Source organism: Lepisma saccharinum, chromosome 25 (genome assembly GCF_977018435.1).
Source record: "Lepisma saccharinum chromosome 25, izLepSacc3.1, whole genome shotgun sequence".
Taxonomy (NCBI): domain Eukaryota; kingdom Metazoa; phylum Arthropoda; class Insecta; order Zygentoma; family Lepismatidae; genus Lepisma; species Lepisma saccharinum.
The window spans coordinates 40,899,190-40,916,608 of record NC_139253.1 but is presented as its reverse complement, the minus strand read 5'-3'; the positions used below and the strand labels follow the sequence as shown (position 1 = coordinate 40,916,608).

Below are 17,419 nucleotides of genomic sequence, written 5' to 3'. Positions count from 1 at the left end.
CTACAAAATATTTTCATGGTTGTTGCTTGACTAAGATGCAGGATATGTTTATGCAACATTGTAAATAACCCGTGGCTTAGCAGCCCGTGAGGGATAGTGCCTACCTATCGACTGCTGTCTTCACTCCCACCAGAAGTTGGAGATCTTCCAGCCAGTTACGGAGTGGTGTATAATCAGTTCGGCGAACATCCAGTCGTTCTGCAACATTATCCCATAAGGTTTTATTGTGCTGCAGTGAGCCACGAAATTAATTTTAGGGTGAGTTCGTCTTCCTGATACCTTAGTAACTATCGAATTCTAAAATGCAAGCGACAAAAATATATACACCTTACTTCTTCACTGTGAGTCTTGGAAAATACTATTAACATACAAAATAAATCGACCATATTAATTTAAGATACTTCTCCTCAATCTTATTAACAGAATGTCATCTTAATTTTTCATTTGACTATACTTTACAGATTACTGTGGGCTAACTTACCAGTGAAAGGAAGAAATGCAAAACTTGTACTGTGTGTTATTAATCAGTAACAAGTTTTATAAAGTCGCCACTAATTATGAGAAATGCATGAAAAGGGTGTTAATTTCTTGGATCTTTGCTCCAACATTCTTCACATTATCCTTGATTATGAACAGATTTTTATGCTTCAGGAACTTTTGTATAATTATGGTAAGATTCTTGGTTGAGTATAATTAAAATTATATACACAAACTCATACTTAGTGTAATGAATTTAATACTGCTTTCAAAACGATCTTGATGTATTTGGCTAGAGCTTCTTACGAAAGACAAGTAAGATAAGAACGTTGATGTTGGAGCGTACAAGTCAAACTTCATGTGACTGTAATCTTCATTAGAAAACTTTAGGAACGAATAAGGAAAACATCATTTAGTTTTACTCTTATTCACACAGCCATACTTTATTCGTTACATAAATATACATACTTCAGTGTTATAAATAAATGCTTAGTAAAATAAATACATAAATATTAATATCACTATTTGCTTTACAGTCAAAGCGTTATTAAATACAAAGGCACTAATACATACCCGTCATTACCTCCTTATATTTGGAACGTTTTAAGGACTACTATTTACCATATCCTGGAGGGCCATAGGAGGAAGATACCCCTTTGGAGCCTCCTCCATGACCCCCAGAACCCCCTCCAAATCCTCCATGACCGCCGGAACCCCCTCCGAATCCTCCATGGCCGCCGGAACCCCCTCCAAATCCTCCATGACCCCCAGAACCCCCTCCAAATCCTCCATGACCGCCAGAACCCCCATGGCCTCCTCCACCTGACGGGAAGCTGGCTTGTCCTTCATACTGCACATTGGCGTTGTACCCGTTGTAGTCTGCTGTGTAGCTCACTATCTGCGTTCGGCCGTCCGGAAGAAGAACCCGGTATTCGCCCTTCACGGTGTTCCCATCGCTGCTCTCCTGCTGCTTGTAGTCGTTTCCAGAGTGGGCGTCTCTCACAGCGTAGGAAAAGCTGTACGGCTGAGGCTGTAATATAAATACATTTTTTCGTCACAAGCGTACAGTCAACGGCAAAGATAATGGTAGGCAAATTGTCCACCGCTATTTTCGTTACTTTTTTATTCTACATCCTGTGTTGTTTTATGGAATGAAACTGTGTTGGTTCGTTCCCTGCTTATTGAAGTCTTTATTTCAATTCATTGTCATCACATTGTGTAATACAGAGCGAATGAAAATGCTGGTGAACAATTCGCCTACTGTTTCTTTCGCCGCTGGGTGTACAAGTATCTTCAGGCTAGGCTATCCCTAGAAATATGGGTATTAATAAATCTCTTAAGGAGGGTTTAGACCGAAGCGACGTGTAACTTGGAAAATAACTTTTATAAATGAGTATAACCTTTCGTGCAGAAGTGGCGTGACAAGCTACAGACTGGCCCGTGTCGCTTGTCGGTTCTCACTTCGGTGTGAAAACCCCGTGCTTCCTATCGCTTCGGTCTGAAAGCTGCCTTAATTTATCTTTGTTAATGTCCCGCACGTGGCCTTGCGGTCTAAAGCTTAACGCCCACTGAGACGCGGAGAAACACGGCAACTGAACGCAACAGACCAGTTACCGGCATCTCATTGGGCGATAACCTTATCTTAACCTGCAGACTTCTGGCATGGACATTCCCGCTAAGGTTCTGCACGTTTTCCTGTAGTGGACGTTACACCATTTGATTTCAATGTAGGTTCTGTTGTTTTCTGTTGCCTCGTTTCTCCGCGACTCAGTGGGCGTCAAGCTTAAAGCGTCAGGCTTTGGGCTCCGGCTGTGGGACGCGCGCAGGTTCGAGTCTCCTGGGGGAAGCGTAACAACTTTTCTCCTGAGATTTCGGCCTCTGCATAGGACCATTGGCCACCCACCATCGTGAGGAAATTGGGGCGCTAGGAATGAGTAGCGTAACCCAGTGATGAAAAATCTTCAGCAACGACTGGATGTTCGTCGTGCTGACCACACGTCACCCCGTAACTCAACCTCGGGTGAGTGAGTAGGATCAGGTGGGAGTGAGGCCGGCATGTAGGTAGGCCTGGGCCTTCAATGAGCTGTTGCACCACGGTTCATTGTTATGTTATTAATAAGGCAAAGCGGGAATCGAAAAAATGAACGATTCTTTTTTCCATGGAACCAAAACTGCTTGTAGTTCAAATGAATTTAGAATATCTGACCTTGTTTCGTGAACCAAGCTAGCAACAGGACAAAATTTATAACCTTGTCTCCACCGCAACAACTGTTAACATTTCATTATTGTTGATATTCTATCTGTTTGTTAACTGATTTACCATATTACTTGTGTTTCCTATACGATATGCCCTGATGATAACTTTGTGCAGAATCACGACTGCAACACCCTCTAATTGGGATAATAACCTCGTACACAAAGTATTTGATAAATTCAAAAAACCAGAACAATAGCTTAAAGTCTGATGTATATGTAAAAAAATATATATATAAAGGAGAAACAAATGCTGAATAGTCTACTTTATTTATTATGAAGTCTTCCGTTTTGAGATAAGCAAGGTTATCAATGTAGGGAATCATAATGCCTGGACATTGTAATTCATTATGCCAATGTCTTTTTGGGTGATCATATGACAAAGAAAATAACATATTTGCCGCCAAAAAAAACTATTTTAAGATTTTATCCGTAATAGGAAAAGTGAATTTATATAATTGGTGACGAATGGAAACGACAAGTTACAAATAATTTCGAATTTGGGAAAAACTTTCTCTAAAATGTGAGCCAGTCCCCGTGGCGGAGTGGTTAGCTCATCGCGCTACGACGCCAGAAGTCCCGGGTTCAATCCCGGCCTGGGTATGGAAGTTTGTGAGTATCCATTTCTCAGTTTCATCATATCATCACTCATCCCCATGTGCGCAAATTAGCTAAAAGTGGCACAAAAAGTAAAAAATAAAGCAAATCTAAAATGTGATTTTTTTTTTATAAAAAATTATTTTACGCCATGTTTCTGGAACTTTCCGGCTGATCGCGACAATGAGGATGAGTGATGATTAGCTAGACAAAATTGATCAATTGACACCAATAAAGAACACAGATGCCCAGGTCGCCACTTGAACCCAAGAACTTCGGCGGTGAGATCCAATTTCACGTATAGAGCTTGTCACAACTCAAGAAGCAACTTCAGGAGACACAGTTGCAGCTTGATGAACTTGAACAATACGGGAGAAGAAATATAGTGGAAATTTTCGGCATTCACGGAAACCCAAATGAAGATCCTTATGAAATTGTGAAAAATGTAGGACGGGCTCTAGATATGCAAGTGGAAAATGAGATGATAGACACTTGCCATAGGTTAAGAAAACTTCCTCATCAAAAATCAGCAGGTATTATTGTCAAGTTTGTAAGGCGGGCAGATAAAGAAAAAAATAAACGAAAGGTTAAAAGGAATCTTAATTGTACCCATGCAGGATTTTCTGGTAATGACAGTGTATATATTAACGAAAGCTTAACACCTCTTCGTAAGAAGAAAATAAATTAATATAAATATTGTGAATAGGATGAGTCAGTTTAATGGATATATTTGTGGGATAAAAAAGTATTTTCATGATAAAGCTGGTCAAGCAAGAAAAATAAAACGAGAGAAAACATATGCATTCTTGTGGGTTCACAGGTCAGGTACGATTAAACTAAGAAAAAGAGAAGGCGACAGGAATGTTTTTGTTTTAAAGACAATTGAAGATATTACTAAATTGGCATGACTCTAAATGGCTTCCCCAAATGACATTTCCATTTACTATCAAAATGTTAGAGGTCTAAATACAAAAAAAAACACAAGAGTTTTATATAAATAATATTGTGAATTGTTACGAAATAATTGTTATTACTGAAACGTGGTTAAATAGTGGTGTATACAGTAATGAATTGTTTGATGATAACTATAATGTGTTCCGACATGACAGGTTAGAAAATAAGAGAGGAGGAGGCGTATTAATTGCTATTAAGCATAATATAAGATCTAATAATATTATTCTAGACAATAATAGGGATATTTTATATGTAAAAGTAAACTTAAATAATAGAATATATTATGTAATTGCTGTATACTTCACCCCTTCTTCAACTCTCAATGATTATATATCATTCTATGATCTGTTTGAAGACTACGAAGTATTGCAAAACAATAACATTATTGTAATTGGTGATTTTAATCTGCCGAAAATTTTAGATTCCAACTAAAACCTGCAAACAGGTGGAACTTGTTACAGAAGTTTGGACAATTTATTGAATCTTTATAACTTACATTCTATTATCAATATTAAAAATCACAATAGTACAACCCTAGATTTAATTCTAACAAATGTACATAACAATATCATCGTCAATAGGGATGAGATGCCTCTTGTCAAGGAAGATCTTCACCATCCGGCTTTAATATTAAATGTGCATTTTAAAATATCAACAAATGTGTTGAAACCAAATCCAGTCGAAATATTAGATTTTAAGAGGGCACACTTTTTAACATTATACGAAATGTTACGAGACATAAACTGGGCTCCCATTACTAGCATGGGTGAAGTGGAAGAGATTGTAAACTATTTTTATGAAAATGTGAACTCTGTATTTCATAACACTTTACCAAAGATAAAGGTCCACAGAAAATACAAATACCCTCAGTGGTTTACTGGAGAAATTATTAAAGCTTTAAAACTTAAGGAATATTATAGAAAGTGCATGAAATACGCTGATGATAGTAAAACAAAATATAGAGAAACTCTCAAAAAGGCAAAGGCAATTATGAATAAAGCATATCGTATGTACATAATAGGAAAGGTAGAAACGCGTATCCAAATCAAACTATGATACATGACAGCAGAACTTTACAAACAAATCAAACTATAGCTGACAGCTTTGCTTCATACTTACAATCTGTTTATTCTGAATATCCTAGCACATACGAAATTACCGATGAAATTTAATTAAAGGTATCTAGTTCACTCACTAATGATGGGATCACTGACAAGGAATATTGGCATGCAGTAACAAAATTAAAACCGAAAAAATCCAGTGGGCCAGATGGAATTCCTCCATATGTAATTAAAGATTGCGCCGAAGTGCTTCAGAAACCATTATGTTTTATTTATAATTTAATAATGAAGACACAACGTTTCCCCAAGATTTGGAAATTAACTAAAGTCTGTCCAATCTTAAAATCAGGTGAAAGTACAAGAATTGAAAATTATAGACCAATTGCTGTAATATGTGCACCTGCTAAAGTGTTAGAACAAATTTTATTTACAAGAATATTCAAACATGATAAAAACTTCATAAGCGATTGCCAACATTGTTTTTTTTTCAGGTAGATCTACTACAACCAATTTAACAAATTTTGTGCAAGATGTATATAATGCGTTCTATTGTAGATCTGCTGTACACACAATCTATACTGACTGTGCAAAAGCTTTTGATAAAATCAACCATGATATTATTCTGCATAAAATATCAGGCTTTGGTTTGACAAATAATATGTTGAATTTACTGAAATCATATCTTCAGGATAGGAGACAATATGTAACTTACAAAGAATCAAAATCATGTGAATATACTGTAAACTCCGATCCCACAAGAATCTAATCTAGGACATCTCTTATTTATTTTATATGTAAACGATCTACCAACTTATGTTAAGAACTCACAAATTATTTTGTATACTGATGATATTAAATTATACAAAGTAATTAATGGTCTAGACGATACAATAGATCTCAAAGAAGATATAGAGAAACTATAGGAATAGAGCTGCTTAAATGATCTCACATTTAATACAAATAAGTACTACTTTATGCAATTAACGAATAAAAGAAATAATTTGAGGTGTACATATTCAATTTCTGGTAAATTACTTCCAGAGGTGAATCTAATCAAATATCTTGGTGTTTTCATTGATTCTGCTTTGATCTTCAAAGAACACATATCATATATGGTAAATAAAGCCTACAGATCATTAGGTTTTGTTATAAGGAATTCTAGAGGTTTTAAGAGTATACATTGTGTTACAACTTTATATAATAGCATAGTAAGAAGTAGACTTGATACGCATCCGTTATTTGGTCTCCAATGTATAGATCGTACGAAAATACCATAGAAAGAATTCAGAAAGGTTCCTAAGGTATGTGTTTCACAAAAAATATGATATGTCCCCACGACAAAATAACGTGAATTATAATAACCTTCTTGACATATTTGGTTTTTAGAGTCTTAGTATTAGGAGACAAATATTAGAACAGTTGTACTTGTACGTATATAACAATTAATGGTGTCTTAGACAACAGTTCCTTTCTCGGTCAAATGCAATTCAATATAAGAAAAAATAATCTGCGTAATAGAAATATTCTAACTTCTAAAATTTCAAAAACTCAGAAGTATAGAAACTCACCAATAAATAGAATGTGTCACAGTTACAATATCCTTGTTGCAAACAACTAATGTGTAGATTTTTCACTTCCATTTGACAAATATTAAAGAATAATAGATTCAGTGTTATAGAAAACGAAACTCTGATAGAATATAGATTGTTTAATATAAATGTTGCCATTTACAGTGTGCAATACTTGTGAATTACGTATAAATCTCTTGCCTAAATGTATGTAGATAAGTGTCAGTAGCGTAGCGTCCTAATACGCCCATACGCCCGGCGCTCCCTGATTTAAAATTTTAAAAATGCGTAAATGCTGTAAATATAAAGTAAAACGTGACTAATTATATACATGTTTGTTTGAGCATAATGGCATTATAAAAGCTATTTTTCGCGATCCGTCTACAACGCTCCACTAACAGCTCTCCTTGTAGCATTTCTCTAATGTCTTTGCTTGCCGGACGCCGGCTAGGTTTGGCGTACAGGACCATACCTGCCTGTAGGCAGAGAGAAGAAGGGAAAGCTTGTGGCTTGGATCTCTACAGCACGGGCGAAATGCTCTCGCCATACGCGGGCTTACGGAGACCTGATTGGTTCTAGGGGCCATGTGACCTTTCCTGCCTTCCGATTCAAGGCGCTGTACTTCCGATGCAGACAACAGAAGTAGAATTCCTACCCGGTTTTTAGCGCTCGTGCCTCTGCTCATGCTGTGTGATGCTACAATAAGCAATATTGACTGACGTATCTTTCTTTAATGACCACTGCATCGTGTAATTTATCGCAAGAACAGTGAAGTGCATTAAAAACTAAAAGAACAAAAAAGTTTTTGTCAAACAAATTGATAAAGTCCTCGTGGTAGAAGTTCAGCCTGTGGCTGCTCTACCACCTAACCCACAAAACTATTTATTTAAAAAAATATTTTTTCGTTAGTATCTAACTGCCTAATATTGTGCCAGTGGAAATGTTTAGTATTCGTTTCAAAACTCTTAACATTGTATGATCTCTTGACAAAATTATTTTAAAATATTTATCAGCATTCTCAAGATACAATAAACAGTGGTCTGAAACTCTGAATTACTACTAATAGGCACTGTTACGTCAGTAGAGTGTACGATTGTTGGATCATCCACCCCCCCTTCGTGTCGGTGTGTTTTGCACAGCGCGAGAGGTTTCCGGTTCGAATCCCGAGCCTACGCATGTTTGTTCTTTGTGAGTGTCTCTTCACCAACTTCATCAATATCATAACTCATATTCATATTTGCGATTAGCCAAAAGTGATAGAAAGCGAAGTAAAATAAACCAAATCATTCAATAGTTGTATCATCCACAACAATGAAGTCTACTGTTGTTCTAAAGGCGCTTGTGATTGAGGTAGGTTTTTAATTACTTGCGTCATGCCGAAAGGTTTCCTTGATTATAAAATACTGTTTTGCTACACATGTGTTACGTGTGGAGCAAAATACTCCGAATGGTGTGCGGTGTTTCTGACTTGAGCAATCTAATTAAAAATGGTATAAACACCAGTGCTCCAAGCATTTATTGCACACTGAGGCATCTTATTTTCTACATAAAAAAAGCATGGATCATGTTTTATCGGAACCCGGCTGACTTAATGTAATAAACACAATGAGATTGTGATTTTAAATAGACAATACATATGTCGGCTAATTCCATAAGTAAACTCTTAAGCAAAAAAAAAAAAAAAGGCCTACCCTTCCTTCTAACTTGGCGTTCCCATCCGAAATGCTCATGCTACGCCACTGATAAGTGTATATATATCTCATGTGTTACGTACTATGTTGTATGTTATATGTATTGTACGTGAATGAATGAATATGTGTTTGTATATTTGCTGCGTATTTAGCCATTTTATGAGGAAATATGAAGTGTGCATCTATATCAATGAAAACTACATTTATATTAAGAAATATGGAAAGCTAAAATATAGTAACATTCTTTGTATTTATGTGTACTTGAGTCCGAATGCAAGACGCGGCAGGATGAAAGATACCCATGATGACAAACAATAATGGATATTATCGTTCATGTGCCACCTTCTCCGGATGGACCTAGTGAAGATATGTTTCGCGAAATCTGCCTTGAATTTCAATTAGAAGATATTGAAAGTGGATGCCAACAGTGAATAATGAATGAAGCATGCAGAGGTTCGCTGAAGTGACAGGGGATAGGAGCATAGCGTACGTAGGAAAGGGAAGACGTTGAGAAACCATCATGGGAGCCAGATATTGATAAATTGCAACATGGAGAAGAATCACGACAGGATCATGACCTCAGGAGTGAGAAGCAACGATATGAATAAATTCATGACGGAATATAAGTGACCGTAATGCTATTTAATTATGCAATACTCGTTGAATTTGTTATGAGCTTTGCGTGCAGTAAGTTTTAGAAACATATATTTTTTTGTACATTTTGGTTTTCTGCGCGCCTTCATTTCACTGATTTTTTTTTAGTTGAATATTTTCAGAACTATCTAACCTGCACTCTTATCTCGGAAATGTGTGGAGCAAGGCCACGCATAACGGTGGCGAAGGGGAGAAAGCGAGTGGGCGGAGTAAAGTATGCGCGCTGCTGCAAACTGCTGGTATAGTGGAACCACAAGCAAAGAAACCTGCGCAGATCCGCGACTCCTGTGCACCGTATTCCCGCGTGGAAAGGAGGGGCAGGGTGGAGCATGCTTTCTTATGGCCCGAGCTGAACGGAGGAAGGGAAAGCTGCCGGAGACTTTTCGTCGAAGGTTCCTTTCCTTGTGGTCGCTCTATAGCTGTAGCCGTGTTTTCCCCTACATACACTTACTTCCTTTCAAACGAGTTCATTGGTCGAGCCGTCTCGAGTCACTACTTGCGCAGAGGACTTGTTTTCGTTCGCTTTCTGCACAGATTCCCGGTACGGTACAGGGTGTAATTTTTGTTGCATTATTTATCATGCAGTATTTCTACCTGTCGAATAATTGTGTATGTAATGGGTAATAGACTGTTGATTAGGAAAAAAGTAGTCGATCAAATTACAGAGTTATCAGTTAATCTCTTTCTGTTTCTTGTAGAACAACTAAGGAGCACATCAGGAAAAATAAAGTTTGGTTTGATTGATTGAATTAGGTTATTTTACGTCGCGTTTCTGCCACTTTTGGATAATCGCGGTGATGATGATAAGTCATGATAGTGCAATTGATGGAGAGACACTCTCAAAGAACACTCATGCCCGGGCCAGGATTCGAAACCAGAACCCCTGGCGTCGTAGCGCGCTATGCTAACCGCTACACCACAGAGGTCGGCGAAAGTAAAGTTTGGCTCATGCTTTTTGGTTAGTAATGGTGTGTGGTGGATTACAAGACCTGCATGGATGGACTATATGCAGATGATGCTGACCAAGAATGGTTCACCTTCTTTTCGATTCGTGGAAAGTGGTACCGTAACTCAAGTTTACCACACTCAGCTTCCTATCAAGTAGCATGTGCTGTGAAGGTCAATGATGTGCAGAGCCTTTCCTTAGCTGTGTGTGGCAGCACGATAGTGCATTAAATACGAGAGCGGGTGAAACTATCTTTCTTTTCTTTCCCCACTTTAGTGTATTGGTAAACGATGTCATCTTATAATCTTTGGTTCCTTTGTCTAATTTCCATTGGTATATGTATAATATATCCCAGTAATTGGGATCCCAGTAGGTGCAGTTCCAATTAGCTATTCGTGCATAAAGTGGGCTTGAACAACACATCACTTTGCCGTCTTCCTCTCTAACGTTTTGTGAGAATAGTATAATGGAAATACTGCATTACCCTATGAATTAGTACATGTGTTTCAAACATCGGTTCGACATAACTGAGGGGCTTCCCCGATGGCGCAGTGGTAGCGCCGTCGCCTTGCAATCAAGGGGTCCCGGTGGGGGCACTTGGCACAGTGGTTCGGATCCCACTTTAAACTGTAGGTCCTGCTCCGATTAGCCTTACTGTGCATAAAGTGGACTTAAAACACCAAATCAATAAAACAACAATCAACATAACTGAAAAAGCAGCTGAAGAGGTAAACAGAAGACAAAAACTTGGATCAGGGTAAGTACTAAGAGGCTAATATGTAACAAGGTAACGACTATTAAAGGTAAGAAGGGAATAACATTACATCATATGTATCGAGCAGAGCCTTGGAGAACGAAAGACTAAGTAAGTAAGTAAGATTCAAGTAGTGGAGATGGCGTCTCTTTTCAAGTATGTGTGTGTATGTATAAAATGTGTATGTGAGGATGTTTATTGCCATTTAAGGATAGTCATTTTATACAATATTATAAGGCTTCCCTTTTGAGAGAGGTGGAGGTGTTGTATCGGAACATCCGTGAATGAAACTGGGCAATAGATTTTAACGAGCTTCTCTGAATTTTGCAAGAGCTGTGAATAATTTGGAAGTCGTGCTGAAGCAGCCATTACGGCGTGTGCGTTGGTGGCATTAATCTCTTAAAAGTGTTAGGCCATTGTCCAACCCATTCATCAATTATCACTTAACTGAAATTGATGGATTGCATTTTGTGATGGGATCGAAAGATGCTGAGCTGCTTTTGGGGTAGAAGGAAGGAGTTCCATGGCTTTTCTGCAGTTGTAAAACCTCAAGGCGGTTCACTGAGCTTTATAGCACCAGTGCTATTTTCACAGACATGACTACATTGCTGGATCGAATCTAACCACGGCCTTCGTTTTAAGTTCTGTGTTTCTAAAATAAATATAATAACCTGTGGCGCAACAGCCCTTGAGGGCCAGGGTCTACCTACCAACTACCTCACTCACTCTCACCAGCCGAGGTGGTAGATCATCCAATCAGCACGACGAATCCCCAGTCGTTGTAGATTTCCATGACCGGGTTACGCTACTCACTCGTAGCTCCCCAATTTCCTCACGATGGTGTGTGGCCAACGGTCCCGTACGCAGGCCGAAATCTTAGGACCTTAAGGCCGGATGGTTTCATAGTTGAAATATACATATTGGCAGATAAAGCTTAACTGGTTATTTCATCCCAGAAGGAAAAGTACCAGGCAGGATGACAGTTTTCATTATAAATGTGTTCTTTGTTTCTGTTCTTTAGGACAGTGGCAGTGACGAGGACAAATGTCGAGTTCATGAATAACGAAATGACCATTTTTCACGAGCCGAGGTGGTCCAGTCAGCAGAGCATCTGCAGCCATGTGGAAGACACGGGTTCGATTCCAGGGGTGGATGATCCTGGGTATTTCTGCATAAACCGACTCTTGGATTCACTCAGTATGTAATAAAATGGGTACTTGGGCGAAACCGCGGAAAATAAATGTGACTGGAGCTTCCAAGAAAATGGCCTGGATCGCGAATGTGTGGAGCCCAACATCCAGATCCTCCCACATGCCTTCATCGCATGGTGCAACGGACGCTGTGGAACTTTACATTTTTAAGAGGGACCTCCCTTTATAGCTCAATACATGGTCACTCCACTATGTAGAATTTCAATTTCGTTCTTGGTTCGTCTCTATCCAATCATAATAATCATATTTTTATCTACAAGGCAGCATAAGAATGTCATTTTAAAAAACAGAAAATTGAAGGGGATTAGCCTCATTTCTACATGCAACACTTTGAAATCCAAAAGGGTTACAGCGGCTGAAGTAGAACTGTGAAATTATAGCAATTGAAAATAGAACTGATAAATATTTTACCTTTTCTCTTCGCTGTCTTACTTGCTTAGTTGCAACAAGTTATCCATTACAATAATTGTTATTATTAATGTGGGTAGGGAGATTGTAAATTGTAAATTGCAAATTATCAGAACGAGGATGTACACAAGGAAAGCACCCTCTCACATAAAAGTGATAAAATTAGACTACATAACAATATTTGAGGAAACATGGGAATTGATAATCTAAAGATTGAACTTAATAACTAACACAGCTAAATGAACCAGTCTGTCGTACGTATTTTTGCTACACATCATTTTCAACATGAAGATATTTAGTTATTTTTTCTGCAAAATTACATATCATACACATTTTTCATTCGTCTAACTGTCAATATATAATTAGTGCAGGTTTTTCTGCCATAATAATTATATTACTATGCTCACAGGAAAAAAAATCCACATACATTCTCAACAAAAATCTTTAGTTTGCCATTGTATTTTAGGAATATCATTTAATTCAAAAATATTGCTCTTATGACTATACGGCCATAGAGATAGAAGAAATAAATGATATTCCTTACTTTCCGTTTGGTTATGGTGACGTGCTGAGTGTATGTCCCATAGCTATTATATATTCCCTTCATATACTTTCCCCCTGGATTATATTACAAATAAGAAGCACCGATACACTAAAAAACTATAATCATGGCACAGAAGTTGCGCTAGTTAGTTAATCAACTCTTGATTTTTACTGTAAGTAAGTGTTCTTTCATTTTATGTTTCACGACTAATCGAATAAATTATTTCTACTGTGACGTACCAAAACTGCCAGTCTATTCAAACGTAAACACTGAACGTACATTTCACACCGTTGATACATATCACAAGATACTTTTAATGCATGTAAACTAACATTATTTCATTATTTCAAAAAGCCATTGGATACATTGTGGTTCGGATCAAACTTTAAACTGTAGGTCCAGACCCGATTAGCCTCTCTGTGTGGAAAGTGGACTTAAATACCCATGAACTTCTGTCAATAGCAAAAAAATTGAACCCCAATAAACATACTTGTCTTTTGTGTTTCAGTTAATTCACGCTGATCTTGTTTCTCTTTTTTTAATCGCGACGATGAGGATAATTTGATGACATGGATGATCGGAAATGGCTTGCCCAGGATTCGAAACTTGGATCTCTGCTCCGTAGCGCGTTGCGCTAGCGACTGCAAAGAAAGGTATTGCTTCATTCATCGAATTGGATTATATGACGTCGCTTTTCTGCCAATTTTGCCTAATCACGACGATGAGGATGAGTGACGATATGATGTAATTAAAAAAGAAGAAAACACTCAGAAGAAACACAGGGATTCTAACTAGGGACCCTTGGCGTCGTAGCGCGATGTGCTAACCACTGCGCCACGGAGGTCAGCCCGAAAAAGATATCAATTATGCACACATACCTGGCTGTAAGCATCTGATCCACCACCGCCTCCATAACCTCCCGATCCGCCAAACGATCCACCTCCGTGGCCACCAGACCCTGCGTAGCCACCACTTCCACCAAAGGAGCTTCCTCCTCCATGGCCACCTCCTCCACTGTAGCCTCCCCCGTGGCCACCACCAAAACCTCCGCCCCCTAGTACCACTTTGGTGGCTAGAGTAAGCACGATGGTGCAAAGGAGCATCTGAAAAAGACGGATAATAGTGTTATTCCTCTTCGACATAAAGATAGTAAAAACAAAGAGACATAAATGCAGCAAGAAATAATATAAGATTGACATGGAATAATAATAGACTGTCTACGGATTATGCAATGCATAATAAAAGTTGCACGATTACCATATTGGATAATTTATAGTCATCTTTTTACATTTAATCGCGACGATGAGGATGACACAAAAAAGCATATCGCATGACTTACTAACGTGTTACGCAAACCAGCCCAATATAGTTATGAAACTAACCATGTAGGTCTTGTGTGGTTTATGGTTCATTGAGTGATTGATTAGCTTTATTTTACTTCGCTTTTTGTGCTACTTTTGGCTAATTTGCAAACATGGGGATGCGTGATGATGTGATGAAATTCATGAACGGATTCGAACCCGGGACCCCTGGCGTAGTAGCACGATGTGCTAACCACTCCGCAACGGGGACCGGCGTGTGGTTTATAGATATAATGAGAAACGGATATTATTCTGGTAACAAATGAGAAAACTAAGCCCAAAAAAATCAACATTGCAAATATGAATATTTCATTTTCAAACGAAGTATTGGAAAGAAAAAGTAAAACGATGCAGTATACACACGTACGGAAAATTAAAACTGAACCTGTAATTTACTGCGTGAAAAATAGTAATAAATAGAAATAATATATGAGAAATGGAAATTTAGTCATATAAAATATTAGCAGACGATATTTAGTAGTACTGAAGCATCTGCTGACAAGGATTTCTCTAAAAGTGTAAAAAATATAAGTTTCATATCAATTAATGAAATATAGCTTCAAAACTAAACTTTAATTTTCAGTTCCTTAATGCATAAACTTTAAATAAAATTGTATATCCTAAACTATGATTCTTGTCTTATATTTAACTTAAAGACTCCAACTCTCTCGATACACCAACGCCAATATTTTCTTCTGTGACGTAAAACCTGACCTTTAGCTATGCTTATATACATTATTTTTACACTAGAAATACGATTTAATATTACATATAAGCCACATCGTGTTATTAATTGAACACAAGAGAAGCAGAAAAAGTGTAAACCGGTGTAATTATGGTACGGAGTTGTCTAGGATGTGCATTGAACAATATAAAATGTGACAAGAGAATGGTGAAATTTGAATCATACATCTTCAGAACGAATCATACATCTGTAATTTATACTTAAAAATGGTACTTTTGAACATTTTATGAATGTTCAGAATGATATTATGAGAGGTAATTTGTAAGGTCAAGAAAGTCTAGCAATGATCTTCGCTCGGTGAACAAACTGGGACAAGAACGAAAATTAGTATCTCCAGATTTTCTTTTTGGTAACTAGACTAAATAGGTTTATAGTCTCGATAGGCTCACATTATATGGTTGATTGACTTTTGTAGCATGGGCAGCGACATGCGCCTACGCGAAACAACGATAGTCTACATTCTACACGTAGACAATTTTATACACGTACATGACGTAAACTATGTAAACAACATGGCGAAAGGTGATAACTTATTAAAGGGCGCCGTGGAATTAAAAGAAAATTATACTGCGTATCAGTTGCTGATGTGTGAGGAGAACTTTTCATCCTCTTTCTTCCAAATTCGAACAATTTCTCAACTAGGAAAAAACATAATATAGGAAATATTCTAGTGTTTTATGGGGAAAAGACTAATGTTGCCTCATGACTGCCATCTGTTATTTTTTTGCATGCTATTTATTATCTTCCATAGTTGATAATAGAAGAGAAGATAAATTTTGTTGTCAATAGGATTCTTTTCAGTTCGTTAGGAACCAATATAGTTGAAAATGTCACTTTCTTCTCATGAAACCCTTGAAAATTAATTTTAATGCACTTTAAATTGTCTACGTAGTCTATGCAAACTACAACCCAATGTAATCTACGCGTATATTACGTGTAGACAACGCATGTAGACGTAAACTTATAGTCTACGGCACATCACTGAGCATGGGTACACAGTCCATAGGCTATATTTGTCCGTCACTCAATACGGGGATAAGCCCCTTAACTAAATCAAAATTGAGGACAGGCCCCTAACAAGGAAATAAAATATGTCTGTTAAAAACTTTGTTATTCTATTTTTACGTATTTAATCAAGAGGTTTACTTGGGATATCAACCAGGTATTTTCCGGATAGGCTTCCGAGCTTCCGAGAACCAGCGCAACTCTCTTCTTCAGGGATTGAAGTGATGAGATTGACGTAGGTTCTCGAAAGCTCGGGAGCCTATCCGGAAATTACCTGGTTGATATCCAGAGAAAAACCTCTTCATCATTCGTCGCCATGAAAGCTTCAAGAATTATTTTAAGACTATACTGTCTCCGAGGATAAAATCCTCATACACTGGTTTTAAGCTGAGGCTGTAAAGAGACACTCAGTACCACAGAAGAATAAGCACAGGACAACACAATCCCACAAAGGATTGTCCTGGCCCTGGGTCCAGGCGCCAGAGCTTCGTTGGCCTGCAAGAAGCAGCTACTACGTAAAAGTGATGTAGACTTTGGTTGCCTTACCAGAAGGTAGCTCCTTACACACCCAAGTTCCTAATACTTGTAGATCTGCGTTGTACCCTACCCATTTTACAAGAGAAAGACAATTCACAGTACAGCTGGCCAGTGGAGACTGCACAACAATTCGACCGATACCCCCTAATGCTCGAAACTAAGATAAACCCAACACAGAACACCAAAGCAGTGAGTAGAAAGCATGCTGTTATACACAACAGCTACCGTTCCACTTCATAACTCTCACACAATAATAATCCCACCTTTGTTTGAGCCATGGAGATCGTCTAATGCTTCCCTGGGAGGTGAGCAGACTGCTGGCTTGCAAAACACCACCTTTCCCTTTTATACTTGTGCACGGTGGTTGACGAAATGGGTGCGAAGTACTGGAAAAAAATGGAAGGGTGAAATCCATGCAGGGAGACAAAAGAGATTCCCCAATTAGATCAGGGTGTCAGTCGTAAATGGCGGACGGCGATTTTTACTTTTGTTTTTTTCGTAGGAAGAAGATGTACTTGATAGATTGTGAGACTCGACACCAAGGGATTGGAAAAATTACATCTGCCGTGTTGTTAGGTGAAAAAAGAAGCCGTTCATGCTTTTGTTTACTCTCATTGGTCGTGGGTGATGATGGGAGAGAGAGATTTCTGTTT

The 17,419-nt window shown here is 38.0% G+C and overlaps 1 protein-coding gene across 1 annotated transcript; it reads right to left on the bottom strand.

Moving 5' to 3' along the window:
- Nucleotides 1-902: 902 nt before the first annotated feature.
- On the bottom strand, nucleotides 903-17,077 carry LOC145978613 (uncharacterized). The gene is made up of 3 exons (XM_083111342.1): nucleotides 17,030-17,077; nucleotides 13,997-14,221; nucleotides 903-1,507 (listed from the first exon to the last, which is right to left on the bottom strand). The coding sequence occupies exons 1-3, from the start codon at nucleotides 17,042-17,044 to the stop codon at nucleotides 1,091-1,093; spliced, it is 657 nt and encodes a 218-aa protein (XP_082967468.1). The 5' UTR covers nucleotides 17,045-17,077; the 3' UTR covers nucleotides 903-1,090.
- Between the last annotated feature and the right edge of the window lie 342 nt (nucleotides 17,078-17,419).

Excerpts from the sequence above, each read along its gene's own strand:
- LOC145978613 (XM_083111342.1), bottom strand. Across the intron at positions 1,508-13,996 it reads GATCAGATGCTTACAGCCAG|CCTCAGCCGTACAGCTTTTC; the intron begins GTATGTGTGCAT and ends TTTATATTACAG.